The sequence below is a fragment of the Manis pentadactyla genome, chromosome 11 (genome assembly GCF_030020395.1).
Source record: "Manis pentadactyla isolate mManPen7 chromosome 11, mManPen7.hap1, whole genome shotgun sequence".
Lineage (NCBI taxonomy): Eukaryota > Metazoa > Chordata > Mammalia > Pholidota > Manidae > Manis > Manis pentadactyla.
Window position 1 is genome coordinate 116,143,197 of NC_080029.1, and position 22,779 is coordinate 116,165,975.

The 22,779-nt window shown below is 38.2% G+C and overlaps 1 protein-coding gene across 1 annotated transcript; it reads left to right on the forward strand.

Annotated features, from left to right (window-relative positions):
* Window positions 1-1,429: 1,429 nt before the first annotated feature.
* Window positions 1,430-16,963, forward strand: FEM1B (fem-1 homolog B). The gene is made up of 2 exons (XM_036932320.2): window positions 1,430-1,677; window positions 12,761-16,963. Exons 1-2 carry the CDS (start codon window positions 1,430-1,432, stop codon window positions 14,394-14,396), a joined length of 1,884 nt encoding a protein of 627 aa, XP_036788215.1. The 3' UTR covers window positions 14,397-16,963.
* The last annotated feature ends 5,816 nt before the right edge of the window (window positions 16,964-22,779 follow it).

The following is a 22,779-nucleotide window of genomic DNA, read 5'->3' on the forward strand; positions in this document are numbered from 1 at the left end:
GTTTGTAGTCTGTTTTCCCCACACCACCACAAACGTCTCAACGGAAGGCACTGTGTTTTCTTGTCTATCACTGAATCGCTAGTGTTGAGCCTGGCACATAATAGTGTCCATTTGTCCATTGAACATCTCTAGTGTTCAATGGACAAATGATTTTTTCAAATCCTAACTATCTTGTGAGGTATGTGAGAAAACGGAGGGTCTGACAGGCTCAGGATCAGAATCCTGGTCTGTCTCAACACTGACCTCGTCTCCCTTCCCAGGATCCTTCGTGCCTTTCCACCATGGGGGTTCTCCCTCCCCCTGACTTCTCTCACACACTTAATCTCCCTCTCCAGGGAGGGCAGGCCGGTCTTCCAGCTCCTTCTCAGAGCCTAGTGTCGGTCCTTAAGTCCTCTCACGTTTCTGGGTCTCAGAGACGCTGTCCTTTTCCAAAAATGGATCCTGCCAGGTGCCCCTCCCTGGGCCCCCAATCAGGGGCAGAGAGGGGTCCCGCCCCATCAATGGTAAAATGGGGCGTGCCCCCAGCCCACCGGTAGTAGGGGTTCAGTGCCCTCACTCTGGTGCCCTCTCTGGCAAGGGACCCCCCCCAGGGCTGTGTGGGGACGCCAGGAGTCAAGGGCGAAGAGGACATTCAGGTGCGAACCGGGCAAGGGCCCACTTCGCGCGGTAGAACCTTTCTTCACCAAGGCCTCGTTTGCCGGCCGGTCGACTTTGGAAGAGACACCCCGCCTACTCGTCCCTCCCGCTCGCGCCCTCCCCCTCCCGGCCCGGTCTGCAGAGGCTCGCCTTCGTCCCAAGCCTGGTCGGGGGCTGCTGCCGCGGGAGCCTTCCGCATCGCCCCGGGGGCCGCCCGGCTTGGAGCTCCGAAGCCTTCCCCAGCGTGTGGCTCTTCTGAGCTCCGGTGGGCGAGGGCCTGCGGCTTTCCTCCAGCCGGGGAGGACGGAGAGCCGAGGCGGAGGCAGGGGCAGCTTCAGGCTTCAGGCCCGGCGGGCCGGGGCGGGTGAGACGCGCCCACCGTCCGCCGTCCCTGGCGCGCGCGGCCCTCTAGAGACCTCCTCGGCGACCCGTAGCTCGGCCACGCGCCTGTCGCAGCCCGCAGAAAGGAGGGGTCCGGCTGGAGGCCCGGGGCGGCGGTTGCCGTGGAGATGCCCTCGGCTCAGGGCCGACGCCTGGGACCTTGGGGGCAGCAGCCCTGACCGCCTTCCCCCTTGCCGGGGCTGGGTCGCGGACGTGCCCCCCGCGGCATTCGGCCGCCTCTGCGTCCCCGCCCTCTCCCGGCCGCGCTGCTGCCTGGGCGCGGCGGCGGCGAAGGCGCCCCGTTGAATGGGCTGCGAGGGCCCAGGTTTGAAGCGCTGGCGAACGCGGCCTCCGGGGGCGCAAGGCAGCAGCAGCGGTGGCGACCAAACGGGTATTGGAGTTGGCGGCCGCCATGGAGGGCCTGGCTGGCTATGTATACAAAGCGGCCAGCGAGGGCAAGGTGCTTACCCTGGCCGCCTTGCTTCTCAACCGGTCTGAAAGCGACATCCGCTATCTGCTTGGCTATGTCAGCCAGCAGGGAGGGCAGCGCTCCACGCCCCTCATCATCGCAGCCCGCAATGGGCACGCCAAGGTGGTGCGCTTGCTCTTAGAACATTACCGGGTGCAGACTCAGCAGACAGGCACCGTCCGCTTCGACGGGTAGGTACATCCCAACTCCCAGCCTCCTCCCCAGCACGCATGGACCCACCACTTCGCGGAGTGTGTTCCCTTCTCACGCCCCTCCCACTCTCTGTCTTCACGGAGGTATTCACTTTTCACTTTTTGTGCTTCCTTCTGCCCGTTAATGCCCGTTTCATCTCCCAGGGCTAATTCTCCACCCCACGTTTTGCTGCTCATCCTCATCAGTCCCCTACACCTTATCGCTTCTATAGGTAAATAGCCACACCCTCTGCCTTGATATCTAATAGATAATTCTGTACTAGCCTGTGAGCAAGCAGTATAGAGGAGGCGGCTGCCTTTCCAGGTTTTAGGTTTGTCAGTACTAGGGTTCTAACCGAAATTAGAAATTAACGAGGTCGGCAATTAACATTGAAAACCTCTGTTTGATGAGTTATTGGTCACCCAATTTTTACCCCTTGAAGTGAATGGTCCGATAAAACCTTCAGCGGGTTGCTGGACTTCAGTGTCAAAATAAGCCCTTAGAACCATCAGCAGGCAGCCAGACGTCCCAAGACATTCTCTTTTACATTGCTGGGGGTAGATATGTTGGCTGCAAAAATGACTCTGTACCCTGTATAGGAGATGATGCCATTGTTAAACTATATATTATCCTCTGATATTATAGGGAAGCTTGATAATTTACTTTTATTTGAGGTGGGGAGTTCAAAAATTCCTATTAGAATAGTTAAAACTTCTCCTCGGGTTTAACTGTACATATTTTGGGTATAGTACTGTTGAATACAGAATTGTCAGGTTTGACCACATTATCCTTTCTTCTGTGGTGGATGATTATAATGTGCTTTACAGATTACAAACTTCATTGGTTGTATTTGTTTCTGTTCATTTGTGCCAGTACATAAACTATTATAGCATTTTCTTCTTTTGAGGTACACGTAGTCCAAGCATAAAAATCTGTACCTTTAGTTTTGGTGATTGAAAACTGCTTGGTTAAAACCTGACTGAAAAAGCACCACTTCTTGAGGATGACTAGGGCATTGTTGAATTTTGGCTGATTCTTTTTTAGGTTTAAATAAAAAGATTTTTCTTCTGTTTTAGATGGGAGGAAAATATTTTAGAGTTCTACATTTTAAAGAAATGTAGCCCACGGGTAGTGGTTAATCTCTGGTACCACTTCTCTAGACATTAAGAAAATGGTCTTTTTCATGTTGACCGAAGATGACAACCTGATTCATGTTTCCTTTTTCCTTACTGGCTCCCGTCTCCTTTCTGTAACGCCCTGTGTTCCCACAGCCTTTCCTCTGCCCAGAGCAGGAGTGAAGCAGAAATGACCCCTTGAACTTCCAGCGCCATTCCAGCTGCACAGGCACATGCGTCCATGGAGATAGAATCTCTGCAGCAACAGCTGCTGGGAACACTGTTAAGAAGGAGCTTGCTGGGGCCTATTTGGATGAGGGGAGAATAAGTGGCAAGAAAAAATAGTTTTCTAATGCATTTGGAAAGGTTTTGCATATTGCTGTCCTTGACTATCAGGGAGAAAGGTACCGTGAGGTGGCAGTTTAAAAAACCTGAAATGACTAGAAATATAGCTCTGATCCTGTGCAGTGGTTTACCTTGCCCAGTATTCTGCACTGGCCAGTGAAATTAAGGGGTTTCAGTAAGCAAGCATTTATCTGAACTCCTACTGTGTGCCAAGCTTTGTGTTAGGAATTGGGAATGCAGAGATGAATAACATACTGTCCCCACTATGGGGGAAGACATTCTAATGGGGATACAGAGAAATAGATACACAAAAGAGTAATTTGCAGACGGAAGGAGTACAGGAAGAGGAAGTGCTTGGCTTCGCCTGGGTGACTCAGGGAGACGTCCAGGTGAGGTGGTCTGAGCTGGATCTTAAAAGACATGAAGAAAAGGATTCAAGCTAGGGAAATTGAGACAGAGATTGTGGGATACTGGAGAGAGGTGGAGGTCAGATTTTTGATGATCTTTGTGTAACATATCGAGTCAGACTGGTAAGACTGCAATTACAAACATTTCTGTCATTTAAGATTTTGTCTGAGCCTTTTTGAATCTGTCTTTTTGTTTATGGCTTATTTATGAATTTATTACTGTTATGTAAAAGTAGTTTAGTGTTCTATTTATTAAATGCCTATGATGGACCCAGCCTGTGTCATGTTCTGTGGAGGATACAGAAAAACGGAAGGCTTCTACTTTTGAGGAGCTTACCAATTAATTAACAAAGGAGAAGAACTGAAATTCATGGCCACCTTTCTGCCCACTCACACCACTCTGCGAGGTTATTTTGCAATTTATCCCAGTCATTTTGGCATTTCAGAACTAGATAAAGAGACTGTAATTTGCAAATGTCATATGATTTCACTTTACACTCTTTCTAGACGTGGTGGAAATGTTAGCCTGAATGAGGTTTTAACAACTGGAAGCTCACTTATCCATTGGGGGCTAGGTTTTTGAGAGGTGCTTAGCCAATCCCCCCTTTAGATTCCATTGGTACTTGAGACCCATGACCAAGTGGGGACTAGCAGTTTCTCTCTGTGTGCTGAAGTAGATTAGTGTTACCTAATTTTCAGTCATTTGTGTACCATCTTCATATTTTTAAAGTACTACTTCGTATCTTCTTCCTAAGCAACAGTAAATTAATTATGGGTTTGATATGGTACATGATGTGTGTGTGTGTGTGTGTGTGTGTGTGTGTGTGTGTGAGAGAGAGAGAGAGAGAGAGAGAGAGAGAGAGACATTAAGTAAATAAGATTAAAATTTTAAGAAAATCTATGTTCTGCCTGAAAACTTCCATAATACCTTAGAAAACTAAAATAGATTCATAATAGAGCCTCAAGGGGGAAGGGACTACCCACCTACATTAAGCCCCAGGCTGATATTTGTATTCTTGTTCATATTTTTAGGAGTAACATTTAAGATGATTTTTCTTACAGCTTAATATATGAAGACCAAAATTGACATGGGTGAGAGGACATGACTGGGGATGAAAGAACCTTTAGTTGGAGAATGGGAAGCTGTTGGGAATGTTATAAATATGAACAAAACAAAGGGGAGGTGCCATGTGACCATCTAATAGTTTGCTGGCCTGAGTTCTGAGGGTCTCAACACCCCATCTCAAAGTTTATGGGGAATCCCTGTCCTAGAAGAGGTTTGCTGACATAGGTGGGAAGGAGAAGAGGACCTCTGGGAATTCTGAGGCTTTTTGTTGAGTGTTCTTCCTTTTAAAAAACATCAGTGCTAATGCTAATACTTTCAGTAAGTGTCCAGGTAGAGGATAGGCATGTCAGGCACATCATCATTTGACTTTATTTAGAAAGTCATTGCCAGGATATATTTCAAGGAACAACATTTCATCTAGTAAATGATTGTAAGGACTTTGCTCGAAATAAAGTGCTGGTCATTTACATTTACTGAATTTTTATTTCTATTTCAAATGCTTGAACCGGATGTTTTTATTTAAAATTGAACCAGGAAATAGATGAGCTTACTTTTTGATCAGAAATGTTATTATTGTGAAATGTTTCCATCGTTGATGCACATATTTTGTTTAAAAAGATGAATATCAGATTATAGTTCCTTGATTTTTAAGATGAAATTTCATAATAGAGAATTTGCATTGCAGTTTTAGACTAAGTCTAGGAAGATCATTTCATAGTGTTTCTCCCATAGGCACTAAGTAAAAATTGTATTAATTTTACTGTATTTTTATTTTTTGTTATACATGTGGTCAGTATTTTTGAGGCAGTATACACTTACAATTTTAGCTGAATTTTATAACAAAGGAATGTCATAGATGTTAGGATTATAATTTTTGTTTAGATGTAGAAATTCCAGATTCTCTAAGGCTAATGGTTCTGAAGGACTAATCATTTTATAATATGTTTTGCAGTGAAATTTTTGTCATAAACTATTAGAGGTTTTTAATTGTCTCAATAAAAATTGATAATTGAAACTTCTTTTGAGACTCCTTTTACATCACTATGTGAAAAGAATGGAAATTATTAGGCTACCAGGAAAAGTATTAAACTATTATAAAAACCAAGTTAAGTATATACTCTTTTAAGTTTTGCTCTTACATTATTAACTGACAAATTTGAGGTCAGAAAAATATTTTAATCACTTTCTCTTTTTCGTCTTTAAAATGGGGATCATATTTATCTTGTATGGTTATTGTGAGAGTTAAGGACAATGTATATGAATGCTTATTTTAGTGTAACATTTCTTGAGTTTTAGATAGTTTAGCTTCATGTTCCTGGTGTTTAATAATTTTATATTTTAAAGAATACAAGGAAACACTGTAACTATGCAAATGTACCTATATGCTAACTATGTACTAATTTTTTGATTATATTAGTAATCAGTTTGAAAAAAATGCTTTTTAAATTGAAACAAATATTTGGACAATGATATGTCAATGTTTCCTTACATTTGATGGATTTTATAGTTTCCAGAGTACTTTTGACTTTTTAATTTCATGTAAATTTTTTAGTTATAGATTGTAAAGTGAACAAAATAATAGTATCTACCTCATAGGGTTCTTGGGTGGAGGTTTTTGTGAGAACTAAATGAGATACATTGCATATTAAGCACTTATACAGTGCTTGGCACATTGAAAGTATTAGCTATTTGTATTCATTTAAGCTGTTTTTCTTTAAATTGATTTGTGCTTATTTGTTTTAATTATACCTGTTTTTAGTTAAGGTATAACATACAGTAAGGTGCATAAATCTTAAGTGTACAATGCAATAAAATTTTAATGTTTACATCTAGTAATCACCCTCTAGATCAATATGCAGAACATTTTAATCACTCCAAAAGTTTCCCTTGTGCCGTTTTCAGTCAATTCCCCCTCCTTTCCTCTCCCAGAAGTAATGATTATTCTGACTTCTATCATCATAAATTAGTTTAGCCTATAATTGAACTTCTATAAATAGAATCATGCAATATATTCTCTCTTTTCTGTCTGACTTTTTTTTTGGAACAATTCTATGAAATTCATCTATGTAGTTGGATATATAAGTGGTTTCTTTTTTTAAAAAACATGCCTTGTAATATTCCATTGTATGTACAGTTTATTTATCCTGTTGATGGACATTTTAGTTGTTTCCAGTGTTTGACTTGTGAATAAAGCTGCTATGAACGTTTATGTGTTTTCTGCTGGACATTTGCATTCGTTTCTCTGTATTAGAAGAGAATGCCAAGGAGTGGAATTGGTGTGTATGTTTAATAGTTATTGCTGAACAGTTTTCCCAAAGTGGTTGAACCAAATTACATTCCTATCTGTAATTTCCATCAGTTAAAAATTTGAGTTGCTTCACATGCTGACCATGAACATTTTCTCATATCTTTATTGTCATTTAAATAGCTTCTTTTGTGAAGTAGACTTTTCAGTCTTTTCACTCATTTTTTTTTATTAAGGTATCACTGATATATAATTTTATGCTCAGGTTTCACTTGAGCGACCTTGTGGTTACTACATTCCCCATATTATCAAGTCCCCCCCAACATCCCATTGCAGTCACTGTCCATCAGTGTAGTAAGATGCCACAGAGTCACTACTTTTCTATGCTATACTGTGTTCCCTGTGTCCCCATATATTATGCGTGCTATCATAATACACCTTAATCCCCTTATCCTTCCCTTACCACCCACTCTCCCCAACCCCTTTCCGTTTGGTAACTGCTAGTCCATCCTTGGGTTCTGTGAGTCTGCTGCTATTTTGTTCCTTCAGTTTTGCTTCATTGTTATACTCCACAAATGAGTGAAATCATTTGGTACTTGTCTTTCTCTGCCTGGCTTATTTCACTGAGCATAATACCCTCTAGTTCCATCCATGTTGTTGCAAATGGTAGGATTTGTTTTCTTATGGCTGAATAATATTCCATTGTGTATATTTACCACATCTTCTTTATCTATTCATCTAGTGATGGACACTTAGGTTGCTTCCATGTCTTGGCTATTGTAAATAGTGCTGCAATAAACATAGTGCATATGTCATTTTGAGTCTGTGATCTTGTTTTTTTTCAGGTAAATTCCTAAGAGTGGAATTCCTGGTCAAATGGTATTTCTACTTTTAGTTTTTTGAGGAACCTCCATATTGCTTTCCACAATGGTTGAACTAATTTACATTCCCACCAGCAGTGTAGGAAGGTTCCCCTTTCTCCGCATCTTTGCGAGTATTTGTTGTTGCTTGTCTTTTGGATGTTGGCCATCCTAACTGGTGTGAGGTGATATCTCATCGTGGTTTTAATTTGCATTTCCCTGATGGTTAGCAATATGAAGCATCTTTTCATGTGCCTGTTGGCCATCTGAATTTCTTCTTTGGAGAACTGTCTGTTTGGATCCTCTGCCCATTTGTTAATCGGGTTATTTGCTTTTTGGGTATTGAGGTGTGTGAGCTCTTTATATATTTTAGATGTTAACCCCTTATCAGATATGTCATTTATGAATATATTCTCCCATACTGTAGGATGCCTTTTTGTTCTACTGATGGTGTCCTTTGCTGTACAGAAGCTTTTTAGTTTGATGTAGTCCCACTTGTTCATTTTTGCTTTTGTTTCCCTTGCCTGAGGAGATATGTTCATGAAAAATTGCTCATGTTTATATTCAAGAGAGTTTTACCTATGTTTTCTTCTAAGAGTTTTATGGTTTCATGACTTACATTCAGGTCTTTGTTCCATTTCGAGTTTACTTTTGTGTATGGAGTTAGACAGTAATCCAGTTTCATTCTCTTACGTATGGCTGTCCAGTTTTGCCAACACCAGTTGTTGAAGAGGCTGTCCTTTCTCCATTGAATGTCCATGGCTCCTTTATCATATATTAATTGGCCATATATGTTTGGGTTTATATCTGGGCTCTCTATTCTATTCCATTTACCTATGGCTCTGTTCTTGTGCGAGTACCAAATTGTCTTGATTACTGTGCCTTTGTAGTAGCGCATCAAGTTGGGGAGCATAATACCCCCAGCTTTATTCTTCCTTCTAAGGATTGTTTTGGCTATTCAGGGTCTTTTGTGGTTCCATATGAATTTTAAAACTATTTGATATAGTTCATTGAAGAATGCTTTCAGTATTTTGATAGGAATTGCATTGAATCTGTAGATTGCTTTGGGCAGGATGGCCATTTTGACAATATTAATTCTTCCTATCTTTGAGCATCAGATGTGTTTCTATTTATTAGTGGCTTCTTTAATTTCTCTCAAGAGTGTCTTGTAGTTTTCAGGGTATTGGTCTTTCACTTTCTTGGTTAGGTTTATTCCTAGGCATTTTATTCTTTTTGATGCAATTGTGAATGGAAATGTTTTCCCGATTTCTCTTTCTGCTAGTTCATCATTAGTGTATAGGAATGCAGCAGATTTCTGTGTATTAATTTTGTATCCTGCAACTTTGCGGAATTCAGATATTAGTTCTAGTAGTTTTGGAGTGGATTCTTTAGGTTTTTTTTTATGTACAATGTCATGTCATCTGCAAACAGGGACAGTTTAGCTTCTTCCTTGCCAATCTGGATGCCTTTTATTTCTTTGTGTTGTCTGATTGCCATGGCCAAGACCTCCAGAACTATGTTGAATAAAAGTGGGGAGAGTGGGTATCCTTGTCTTGTTCCCAGTCTTAGAGGAAAAGCTTTCAGCTTTTCACTGTTAAGTATGATGTTGGCTGTAGGTTTGTCATATATGGCCTTTATTATGTTGAGGTACTTGCCCTCTATACCCATTTTTTTGAGAGTTTTTGTCAGGAATGGATGTTGAATTTTGTTGAATGCTTTTTCAGCATCTATGGAGATGATCATGTGATTTTTGTCCTTTTTGTTGATGTAGTGGGTGGTGTTGATGGATTTTCTAATATTATACCATCCTTGCGTCCCTGGAATAAATCTCACTTGACCATGATGTATGATCTTTTTGATGTATTTTTTAATTTGGTTTGCTAATGTTTTGTTGAGTATTGTTGCATCTATGTTCATTAGGGATATTGGTCTGTAATTTTCTTTTTTTGTGGTATCTTTGCCTGGTTTTGGTATTGGAGTGATGTTGGCCTCGTAGAATGAGTTTGGAAGTATTCCCACCTCTTCTACTTTTTGGAACACTTTAAGGAGGATGGGTATTAGGTCTTCTCTAAATGTCTGATAAAATTCAGTGTGTAGCCATCTGGTCTGGGGGTTTTGTCCTTGGGTAGTTTTTTGATTATCTATTCAATTTTGTTGCTGGTAATTGGTCTGTTTAGACTTTCTGTTTCTTCCTGGGTCAGTCTTGGAAAGTTGTATTTTTCTAGAAGGTTGTCCATTTCTTTTAGATTATCCAGTTTGTTGGCATATAATTTTTTCATAGTATTCTCTTTTTCACTCGTTTTAAAAATTGGGTTATTTTCCCTTTTTAAAATTGATTTATCTACTGCAGATATCTTGTCCAGTTAGTGGATTGCCTATTCACTGTCTTCACAATGTCTTTTGATGAAGAGAAATTCTTAATTTTGAGAAAATCTAATAAATCAGTTTTTCTTCTGTGATTATTGTTTTTTGTACTCTGTTTAAGAAATTGTCATCAACCCCTAGGTCATGACGACAGTTTTTTTTTCTTACAAGCTTTTATTGTTTTACTTTTTATGTTATAGGTCTGTGCTACTTCTCTAAATTTTTTGCATAGTGTGAGTTAAGAGTCAAGGTTAATTTTTTACCATATGGGTGTCTAGTTGCTTCAGTACCCTGTGTTTAAAAGACCATAGTTTCTACCTGAGTTTCATTGGAGCTTTTGTCATAAATCAAGGACTCTATGTGTGTGAATCTATTTCTGGAGTTTTTTGTTTTATTAATATATTTGTCTTTGTGCCAGTGACACACTATCTTAATTACTGTAGTTTGTCCTCCAACTTTATTTTTCTTTCAAGAATATCTTGGTTGCTCTATGTCCTTTGCATTTCTATATACATTTCAGAATTGGCTTGTCAATTTCTATCTGTGTATGGATACATTTGTGTGTTTGTGCATCTATGTGCTTGTGTGTGTGCATACACAAACACCTGCTGGGATTTTGATTTGAATTGCATTGAATCTATAGATCATTTTGGGGGATAATTGACATCTTAATGCTATTGAGTCTTCTAAACTATGAACATGGAATATTTGTTCATTTATTTAGGTCTTCTTTAATTTATCTTGGGAATGTTTTGTAGTTCTCAGTGTAGAGGTCTTTTGCATTTTTTATTAGATGTATTACTAGATATTGGTATTTTCTGATATGTTGTAAATAGTACTTTTTTGACTGTGAAAAAATTTTTTGAAAGAAAATTCTTAAACTTTATGTGTATAAAGTAAATTTTAATTGAACTGAATTGTTTGTGAAAGGTAGATAGTTGGCAACCACTAAAACATATCCCTGATGTAATGTCTTATTTTCTTGATTGATTATTTAAAAAAATCAATTAACATTTAAATGGTATTTAAACAAATAATAATTTAAAAAGAAACTACGAAAGGTTTCTAATTCTTGGGAGGGGTGGGGCGGGGGAGGGTTATCTTCCATAACAAGTCTTAAGTATGCAGTTTGATGAGTGTTTTTCCTAAATATCCATCCATGTAGCCACCACCCAGATCAAGATACAGGCTATTTCCAGCAGCTTTAAACCCTTTTCCCAGGCAGTTCCTCAAAACTCCCCCATAGGGAGTTAATGAGAAAGCTTTTGCTTGTAAACATTTTGTGTCATTATTTGAATCTGAATAAGTAATTGCTTGAATTATTATAAAGTAGGTCTTCTATATTCAGAAATGGTAGTGTTGTTTTTGGGGTGTTAGTTGGGTTAAACTATGATATTTATATTATCTGGGGGACTGTACTCTTTTTCACTTCATGAGAGAGATAATTTAGCCTACATTAAAACATAAGGTTGCACAGGGAGAAGCTCACCAGTGAGGCTTTTTGTATATATATTTGATTGCTCTAGTGGATAGTGCTTTTGATTGATCTTTTTCCTTAGCACTTACAAGTATACTTATTTTAGTGGCTCTAGCTAGTAGATCTGAGTCTCTCTAGCAAATATCTGTTTTTTAGGTCTGATGGTCAGTAATAGGATAAAAGTTAGGAAATTGAGGAAAACCTGAAAGTGGAAAGGTGGGAAAGATTGGCTACCTAGCAAGAGTCTACTTGTATATCAGAAGTGAACCTAGTGCATATCAAGACACTCAGTAATTTAAATGGTGACCGTGAAGCTACAAAGCCCCATCACAGACTGAAGGTCAGGGAACATGCCTACTTGGTTTTCAGGAAGTGCCAATTTTTCTTGCTGTTAGTATTTTTTCCCCGATGGTTTAGTTGAGGAACACACATAGATACACAATATGCACTAGTTGGAATGTATAAAAGCTCCACAAAGTGAACATGTTTGGTTAATGAAGTCTGTCTGTGCTTCCTCACATTCACTCGTGGCGAGCACCCTGACTTCTAATACTGCCTATCTGTAACTGTGATACCACAATGAGCACTCTGTTTGGTTGGCTTCTGTTGCTCAGCGCCATGTTTGTGTGACCCATCCATGTGGTTGTGTAGAGCAGTAGCTCTTCCATTCTCATCACCATAGTAGAGTACAATACTTGATTAGCTTAAATAATCTTAAGGAAAAATTATCTGCTTAAGTACTTTCCTTCTGAAGAGGTTTTCTAATACAGTGTTAATGTAGAGACTGGGGTGATTTTCTCACTGGCATTATTTGAGAGAAACGGTGGTACCTGGGGGATACTGGAAACGAGGAACATGCAGAGCTCAGAAGAGCCAGGGTGTCAGCTTTGTGGTGAAGTTACAGACCTTCATACATTTCCTCTGTGTTTCCTGAAATTTACACTTTTATAGTAGAAAGTTGATTTTTTTTAGGTTAATGTACTTTAATAATAACAGTAGTAACTAATGTTTATTGAGCTAATACTAGATAAAAGTACTAGGCAAAGTGCTTTACTTAAGTTAACTGCCTTTTTTTTAGCAAACTAATGTTTTATTAATGTTCTGTAGATTGAAGATTTGGTTGTTGCAAATGAATACATTCTTTAAACTTACACTAGGGTATGTGGCCTCCGTTTTCTAACTATTTGTTCTTTTCATGAATAGGTATGTCATTGATGGTGCCACCGCTCTTTGGTGTGCAGCAGGAGCAGGGCATTTTGAAGTTGTTAAACTTCTAGTCAGTCATGGAGCCAACGTAAACCATACAACAGTCACTAACTCGACCCCGCTGCGGGCAGCTTGCTTTGATGGCAGACTGGACATTGTGAAGTACTTGGTTGAAAATAACGCTAACATCAGCATTGCTAACAAATATGACAACACCTGCCTAATGATTGCAGCATATAAGGGACACACTGATGTGGTCAGATACCTTTTAGAACAACGTGCTGATCCCAATGCTAAAGCACATTGTGGAGCCACAGCATTGCATTTTGCAGCTGAAGCTGGGCACATAGATATTGTGAAAGAGCTGATAAAATGGCGGGCTGCTATAGTAGTGAACGGCCACGGGATGACACCATTAAAAGTAGCTGCTGAAAGCTGTAAAGCTGATGTCGTCGAACTGTTGCTCTCCCATGCTGATTGTGACAGAAGAAGTCGGATTGAAGCTTTGGAGCTCCTGGGTGCCTCCTTTGCAAATGACCGTGAGAACTATGACATCATGAAGACATACCACTATTTATATTTAGCTATGTTGGAGAGGTTTCAAGATGGTGATAATGTTCTTGAGAAAGAGGTTCTCCCACCAATCCATGCTTATGGGAATAGAACTGAATGTAGAAATCCTCAGGAACTGGAATCCATTCGGCAGGACAGAGATGCTCTTCATATGGAAGGCCTTATAGTTCGGGAACGGATTTTAGGTGCTGACAATATTGATGTTTCCCATCCCATCATTTACAGGGGAGCTGTTTATGCAGATAACATGGAATTTGAACAGTGTATCAAGTTGTGGCTTCATGCCCTGCACCTGAGACAGAAAGGTAACAGGAATACCCACAAGGACCTTCTTCGATTTGCCCAAGTTTTCTCACAGATGATTCATTTGAATGAAACTGTGAAGGCCCCCGACATAGAATGTGTTTTGAGATGCAGTGTTTTGGAAATAGAGCAGAGTATGAACAGAGTAAAAAATATTGCAGATGCTGATGTCCACAATGCTATGGACAATTACGAATGTAATCTCTATACCTTTCTGTATTTAGTGTGCATCTCCACCAAAACACAGTGCAGTGAAGAAGATCAGTGCAAAATTAACAAGCAGATCTACAACCTGATTCACCTTGATCCCAGAACTCGGGAAGGCTTCACCTTATTGCATCTTGCCGTCAACTCAAATACCCCAGTTGATGATTTCCACACCAATGATGTCTGCAGTTTTCCAAACGCGCTTGTCACCAAGCTCCTGCTGGACTGTGGCGCTGAGGTGAATGCTGTGGACAATGAGGGGAACAGCGCCCTTCATATTATTGTTCAGTACAACAGGCCCATCAGTGATTTTTTAACCTTGCACTCTATCATCATTAGCCTAGTGGAAGCTGGCGCTCACACTGACATGACAAATAAACAGAACAAGACTCCGCTAGACAAAAGTACAACTGGGGTATCTGAAATACTACTGAAAACTCAAATGAAGATGAGTCTCAAGTGCCTGGCTGCCCGAGCAGTTCGGGCTAATGACATTAACTACCAAGACCAGATCCCCAGAACTCTTGAAGAGTTTGTTGGATTTCATTAAGTGACTGCATATGTAAAATTGTTTAAAGTGGTGCTAAAAGTAAAGGACTTTAATCACAGATAACAGAATGATGTGTTCATAAGTTCTGTTTCTTTCCATTACCCTTCCTCCCTCCCCATCCTTCCTTAGGTCTGTGGTCGTCTTACCTCATGCAGTTAATTGATTTCAAATACACTTAGAACAAAGCCACACTGTTTAGGTGTAACTATAATAATCTAAGGTGTGGATATTGGATAAAAAATATTACTTATTTTTCTTTTTTTTTTAACTTGAAGTACAATCGAGACGCAACATATTAGTTTCAGGTATACAATATAATGATTCAACATTTGTGTTCTTTTTAAGGAATGAATATAAAATACTTCAATTATGTAACATGGGACATTTATGATTTGAAGTTGATAATGTTTTAAAAAACTGTCTCTGCAAAAGCATTTCTGTTAAGCCTGGGTCAGCATTATTATCCTTTCAGCAGTTTTGAGGATTTCATGAAAAACAACTAAAAAGGAACATTAAAAGTAATGGGACACCCAGGTGTTCTGCATGTGCCAAACTGCTGTAGGTAGTTTTCACTCTGGATTATTTATGTGGAGTGATACAACATATTATAACATCAGGAGGATTTAAAATACAATAGCTGCAGATTAATCTGAAAAAATGTTCTAATTTAATAGTAATTACAAATATGAAGTTAAATCCATTGAAATTCTTGCATTATGCCGGGTGGTATATGGTAGTAATCTTAAAGCAATTTTTTAGAGAATACTGATAGACTGTAAGGCTTGAATTCTAAAATTCTTTGATGTCTCTATTTTCATATGATTTAGCTAAGCTGCAGCAGTCTGTATTTGAGCTCACAGACACATAAGAATTATGAATGCTGTGTTTTCTTATGAAACAAATTGTCACAATATAGTTATACATTCTGTTTTTGTCCCTTTCTCCCTTTCCTCCTGTGTGGTATCTTTAAAAATTTGGAAACTACTGTCCCAGAGAGCATGACTCGTGCCTCCCTAGTAAGATGTTTATGATAGACGAAAGGGAATCAGGATATTTTTAATTTTTTCACTTTCTTACTTAGTCTGTGATAAGAAGTAGAAAAAATCACTAGCTGGGTATAGGAAATAAAAAGTTTTTGATGATGAAAATAATTTGCATTTCTACTTTGAAAAGTATTTCTGAGAGCTGTAAATTTTTCAGTCATATATTCAATATGTCATTTATTTCAACAGGCTGTACAGAGGTCTTTATGTGTCTTTGTTTTGTTTTAATGGCAACATTTTAACTGTCAGACTAAAAGAGTATTCTATGATTATCTTTTAAGCATCAAAGAAATTCAAGTAAAGAGTACACACCCATTTCTATTGATGTTAAAAATGATCAAGTAAAATTAACTGTATCTGTATTTTTCTCCCCAGTGCCAAATGAATGCCTTAGCTACTCATAGTGCATGGTACTGTTAACTGAAGACCTGCAGCTTTTTTTCTTTAAAGAAAAGCATTATAATGATGTAGCAACATCAGATTTAAGCTAAAAAAACCAAAACTGTAAAGTTTCAGTTAACTACGTATGGATATTGCTTTGTGAAATATAAGAGAAATGTTGCAGTTGAATCAGTGGAAACATAACGACCAAGCCAAAATCAGCACCTACGGCCTTTAATAAAATAGAGACCCCAGAAAATGAAATACTTTGAAGGGTGGGGAGGGGATGGAAGGGGGAACTTTAAAAACTTTTTCCCCACAAGAATGCAAGATACTTTGACAGCTACTGCAATTAAATTTCATGTATCTTTTTACTTCAGTTAGGAATGCTTTGATGGTAGATTATGTCATGGTAATATATTTCTGTTTTCCTAACCTGAGATTTTTACAAGGAAGGTTTTTAGGATCAGTCAAAGGGAGGTATTTGAATGAGCCCTAATTTGAAAATTACTGTCCTTGATCCTCCTGGTGTGAATCAAGGAAATACTGTACCTCGCTCTTGGCAACTTTCCTGGCCTGAAAGAGAAAATGTACATCCTCAAGGTGAGTGAATCATGCCTTTCCCATAGCTTAGATCAGACCCTGTATTTTTCAGACTTCAAGGTCTGCTTATTTGATATCCTGAGGAATGTCTCAAGAATGGCAGGGTATTCAGCTGGTTCCAGTATTAATGTGTATGATTTGTGAACACCAGAACTTAAACTGTCACATAATGTTGAATGTTTTAAAAGTCATTTCATCCCTTTGGTTACCCAGGACCAATGCTATTTAGATATTATTTATAAAATGAGGATAATGATTATATGTACATATTTAGACATTGAAATTTAATGACATTAGGTGTTTTTGAGAAGGAAAGACTGAATACTGGAGTTAGTAAAACTGCTGATTGAAATGCTGACAAAGTTGGAGAATGAATTTGAAGACAGTGGAATAAACTGAATTCTACTAATGGTAACTTAATTTTTTTTGCTATGGTAGTACATTGTGTGCTATATTGCTAAGGATCTAATTCTGTCTTGTAAAATAAATCCAAATATGTATTGTGAAACACCTGTATAAAGCCATTCTTGAAACAAGTGATCTACATGCCTGTTTTTGTTTTTTTTTTTTGGTAGAATTATGTTAAAATACATTTAGCCAAACCCTTCCCAAGCTTAAGTTTTGTTTCATTTTGTTTTAAAGGAAAATAAATAGGTAAAGGTAATAATTCTGTATCTCAGCTCTGGGAATGCTAGGCTATCTTCCATTTTTCAGCCACTTTTTGTCATTTTATGTTAATTATTTGTAGAATGAATGCTTTGGTTAGTAAGTCTTTGGTAACGTTACAGTTTCAATCAAAACTTTTTTTTGCTCAGTTAATTGTCATATACATTTGGTTGACCTGGAGACCCAGCTGAATGAATGCCTGGGCAAACCATGTGAAACTTTGGTAGGTTTTATATTTTTACTAGAGTGGGTGAAATTGAACTCTTGAGTTTAGATAGCTATTTAACTCAAGAATGGGCAGAAATTCCATCCCCACAATTGATAAAGAAGGGGACTATTTTTAACAGAAGAACTCTGACACAACATAGGGGTTTTTGGTCTACTCTGGGTTGCTCTAGCAGGCGTCAGTCCAGGTACCTTAAGGTTCTTTGCCGTGGGAACGTCAAACAAAGGACCAAACAAGCCAACCAAAAAGCAAGCTTCAGCCTTATTTCTGGGAAGGATTTTATTTATTTATACTAGTAGTTGATTAATCTAACTTATTATTATGAGAAACTTTGATAGGTATGATAGCACTGTTGGACATGACAAATGATTTGGAGGCAGCAGCTCCCTACGTATCAACTCTGCATTTGGCAAGAATTTTTGAAAATTTAAATTCCAAGGGAACAACAAACACCCTGTCACCAGTGTCCACTGAAGCTGAGGCAGCTACTTCATGAATAAGACCACTTTGGATTATTTGAGCAGAAGCATTCCTTTTTTGGAATAGGGTGGGGTGAGAGTGAGTTGCTGGACGTTGGGTTACAGTTGCTGGCTTTAGAAGCAGCCAGAGGTTGACGTAGTGAATAGATGGACAACAGTATAAAGGACTTGTTTTTATGGTAAACGTTCTATAAAAATTTTAAATGTTCCTCTTCAGGCTCACCAGATGTATCAACATACAGGGAACTCCTCTGTTTTCCTCAGTGATTATCCTATGACATTAAAATGGGTTAAAGAAAACAAATGCTCTATGAGAAGTTACTAGTCCGTAAGATTTTAAGCTGTGTGTTCATTCCTACTCTGAAAATGCACAGCTCTGCTCTGGGTACCCTCTCTAGAAAGTAGAAAGCTCCTAATTATGTATGGCACACGGCAGGGCTTTCTCATACATTTCTCACAGACTTGCCCAAATCTTCAGGTGGGCTGGGTTGTACAGTATCCCCTCCCCCAAATATGGGATCTGAAATAAATACTATACTGGTAGTGGTGATAGATATATTAATTTTAAAGACTGTAAAGTAAATGTGTCTCTAGTCCTAGGTTTGTGGTGTGTTCATTTGTGTTATGTGTAGGGAAGGGACTTTGACTTGATGGTTATGGGGAGCGTATCTTGATGTGTGTGCAGGGTGAGTATTGCTAAATTATTAACAGCTTCTCAGTAGGGGTGAGTCATGTGATGAGTGGCCTAATCAGAAAAATGAAGGAGTGAAGTTGCAAAGTTTGCCAAGTGATGAAGTGAACAAGGTTTTATGTCTGTTTTTAATCAGGTGTTGTAAAATTTGTGCATGGCTTTTTTTTTTGTTGTTGCTTAGTAATTGGTTGAGGGGAAAATTCCTCAGCTTTGCTAACCAGTCTTTCCAGAGATACGTAGTTGGGAGTAAAATCTGACTGGCCTAACGTGTTGAAAAGATTTTATCCTTGGTAATATTCACCCCATCCTGCATCCTCCATGTAGAGGACTGCATTGTTGTATTCTAGTAACTCACATACCAGTGATGTCATTCTGTTGTGCACTTTTGTCAAATCATTTACATGACTTTAATAAACATAGTAAACTTGCTGACTGCACCAGAGGTCTATTAGTGATTTATATGTTGTATGACATTTTCTATTTGAGTTTGACATGTAGAATCATTTTTAATTTCTTGGCAGTTGACAGCCCAGCTAATTTGAAACTAACAATATTGCTGTGTAAAAGGAGAAAATGGTGTTTGTGTTGAGTAAATGTTTGAAAAAAAAAAAACTACCTTGAAGTTTGTGTCTTTATTGTTTAGTGTGGTGTAGTTTGAGATGATCTTTTGTTGAATTCACTAAAAAACAAAAATTTGTTAAAGTTGTATGTGTGTATGGGGAAAAATTCAGATGGTAAAGAAAAATTCAAATAGTTAAAAAAAAAGTTCCTTTCCACCTCTACCTGCCTTCCATCTGGACTCTTCAGAAGGCAATCACTATTAGTTTTTTGAGTAGTTTCCCAGAATTATTCTGTGCATACATGTATTTTCTCTCCTTTTCATTTTAAAAAATGCAGACTTTCACTTTTCCTACACTATTTTGCATCTTCTCTTTAGTATGTCTTAGGTAATTTTTTCATTTTGGTATGTATAGTTTTTTTTTTTGAACAACTTCATAGGTTTAATTCTATTAGATAGACTTAAAATTTATGTAATCAGACTTTATTATTAGACTGTTAGGTTTTTAGTTTACTGACCTTCCAAGTAAATGCTTCAGTGAATATCCTTATATACTATATTCATAGAACAAATTCATTCCTAATAGTGGAACTTCTGGTTTAGGGACTGAACATTTAAAATCTTATAGAAGTTATCAAATTATCTTCCATCTCCTTCCACCCTTACTGACATCAGCTATTACCTAATCATTTAGTTTTTGCCAAGGTGATTAATGAAAAATAGTGTTTCATGGTTTTGATTTGTGGTCCTTTATTATGAATGAGGTGTTACTTTCATGTATTTACTGACCATTTGTATTTCTATTGTTTGCTTCTGGGTTTGTGGTCTTTTTCATATTAGAAATTCTTCAGAGGTTTAAGGAAATATGTCATGTCATAGTTTGTAGTTTATTTTTTGACCTTAAGTATAGTAGTTTTTATATCAGAAGTTGACATTGTTATGTAGCCAGATTTATCATAATTTTTTAAGTGGATTCTGAATTTTGTATCTTGCTTGTAAGGATGTCTGCATTTTCAGATCATAAATCTATTTTACCCATGTTTTCTTCTTGTACCTTTTCATACCTTCTCCCTCCATTTTTCTCCTCCTCTTCCACTTATTTGGTTTAATATTTTTATCCATCTGGAATTTATAGTGACATAAGGATCCAGCTAGTCCAGGACTCCCTTAATTATTTTCCACTGACTTGAATCACAAACTAAATGTAACTGGGTCATTTTCTGGGCTCTCTGTTTTCGGTTGGTACAGCAGTGTGCTGGAGCTCTGGGCCATGTTGGCAAGGCTCCGTCACTTATTAGCTCTGTGACCTTGGGCAACTTACTTTTCTTTCTAAGCCCCTGTTTCTGTAAATTGTGACAATTATTTAACTTGCACTGGGATGAGCAAATGAGTGAATCAAAATGCTTATTAACATAGTGCTTGATGCATAGTGAAATGTGTGTTAGATGTTAAATAATAATACTAGTGGGTTTAATATTTCTTCATTGTCTTTTTTGGAGAGGATGGGGGATAATTAACTGTTTTTTTCTAGATGAATTTTGGTGTCATTTTATCATATTGAAAGATTATTGTGTTTAGCATTGAGATACTAGATTAATTTAGGGATACTTGTTATCTCTGTAAGTCTGATACTTTTTATTCAAAAGATATGCCCATTTAATGAAGTCTTACATCTCTTAAGAGATTCTTTTTAAGTTTTTTTTTTTTTACATGGAAGTCTTGCAGATGTCTTCCTCTTATTATCATTAGGTTCATTAGGTTTTTTTGTTTGTTTATATTGTGGATAGGACCTTTTCTTCCATATATATATATATATATATATATATATATATATATACTCCTAAATGTTTATGTTTTTACCTAGGCATTTTAATGTATTTGCCTTTTTTTTAAAAAGTAATTTTTCAGTTGCTTCTTTTGGATGTCCCAGATATACTGTAATCATCATTTTACAACAAGTAAGAATAATTTTACCCTTAGATCTGGTATTCATACCTCATATTTTTTTCACTTACCTGATTACATTGTTTAAGATTACCAGAAGAGTATTAAAAGGTGGGACTGGAGCACACCCTCAGCACGTTTGTTTTCAAATCTAGGTTTAGGGTAGCCATTCTAGTCCCTTTATAGCCATCACAAGAGACCATTTAGTGCACCTCTCTCATATTACAGTTGATGACACAGGCCCAGAAAGAAGTGACTTGTCCATTCAAGGTCACTCAAAGACTTGAGTGTCACCTTGGGGTGGGCTCTGGGTCTCCTGACCCACTGAGCAGTGCTTTTTAATTTAATTTAATTTATTTTATTTTTTATTAAGGCATTATTGATATACACTCTTATGAAGGTTTCACGTGAAAAAACAATGTGGTTACTGCATTTACCCATATTATCATGTCCCCCCTATACCCCATTGCAGTCACTGTCCATCAGTGTAGTAAGACACCACAGAGTTCCTATTTGTCTTTTCTGAGCTACACTGTCTTCCCCGTGACCCCACACACCATGTGCACCAATCATGATACCCCACAATGCCCTTCTACCTCCCTCCCTACCCACTCTCTGCCACCTCTCCCCTTTGGTAACCACTAGTCCCTTCTTGGGAGTCTGTGAGTCTAAGACAGTTTTGTTTCTTCAGTTTTTCTTCATTGTTATACTCCACAAATGAGGGAAATCATTTGGTACTTGTCTTTCTCTGCCTGGCTTATTTCACTGAGCATAATGTCCTCCAGTTCCATCCATGTTGTTGCAAATGGTAGGATTTGTTTCTTTCTTATGGCTGAATAGTATTCCCTTGTATATATGTACCACCTCTTTATCCATTCATCTACTGATGGACACTTAGGTTGCTTCCATGTCTTGGCTATTGTAAATAGTGCTGCGATAAACATAGAGGTGCATCTGTCTTTTTGAATCTGAGAACTTGTATTCTTTGGGTAAATTCCAAGAAGTGGGATTCCCAGGTCAAATGTTATTTCTATTTTTAGTTTTTTGAGGAATCTCCATATTTCTTTCCACAATGGTTGGACTAGCTTACATTCCCATCAGCAGTGTAGGAGGGTTCCCCTTTCTCCGCATCGTCGCCAGCATTTGTTGTTCTTAGTCTTTTCAATACTGGCCATCCTTACTGGTGTGAGGTGATATCTCATTGTGGTTTTAATTTGCATTTCCCTGATGATTAGTGTTGTGGAGCATCTTTTCATGTTTCTGTTAGCCATCTGAATTTCTTCTTTGGAGAATTGTCTCTTCATATTCTCTGCCCATTTTTTAATTGGGTTATTTGCTTTTTGGGTGTTGAGGTGTGTGAGCTCTTTATATATTTTGGATGTTAACCCCTTGTCAGATATGTCATTTATGAATATATTCTCCCATACTGTAGGATGCCTTTTTGTTCTGTTGATGGTGTCCTTTGCCATACAAAAAGCTTTTTAATTTGATGTAGTCCCACTTGTTCATTTTTGCTTTTGTTTCTCTCACTCAAGGAGATGCATTCAGGAAGAAGTTGTTCATGTTTATATTCAGGAGATTTTTGCTTATGTTTTCTTCTAAGAGTATTATGGTTTCATGACTTACATTCAGGTCTTTGATCCATTTCGAGTTTACTCATAATTGTATATGGAGTTAAACAATCCAGTTTCATTCTCTTGCATGTAGTCGTCCAGTTTTGCCAACACCAGTTGTTGAAGAGGCTGTCATTTCCCCATTGTATGTCCATAGCTCCGTTATTGTATATCAGTT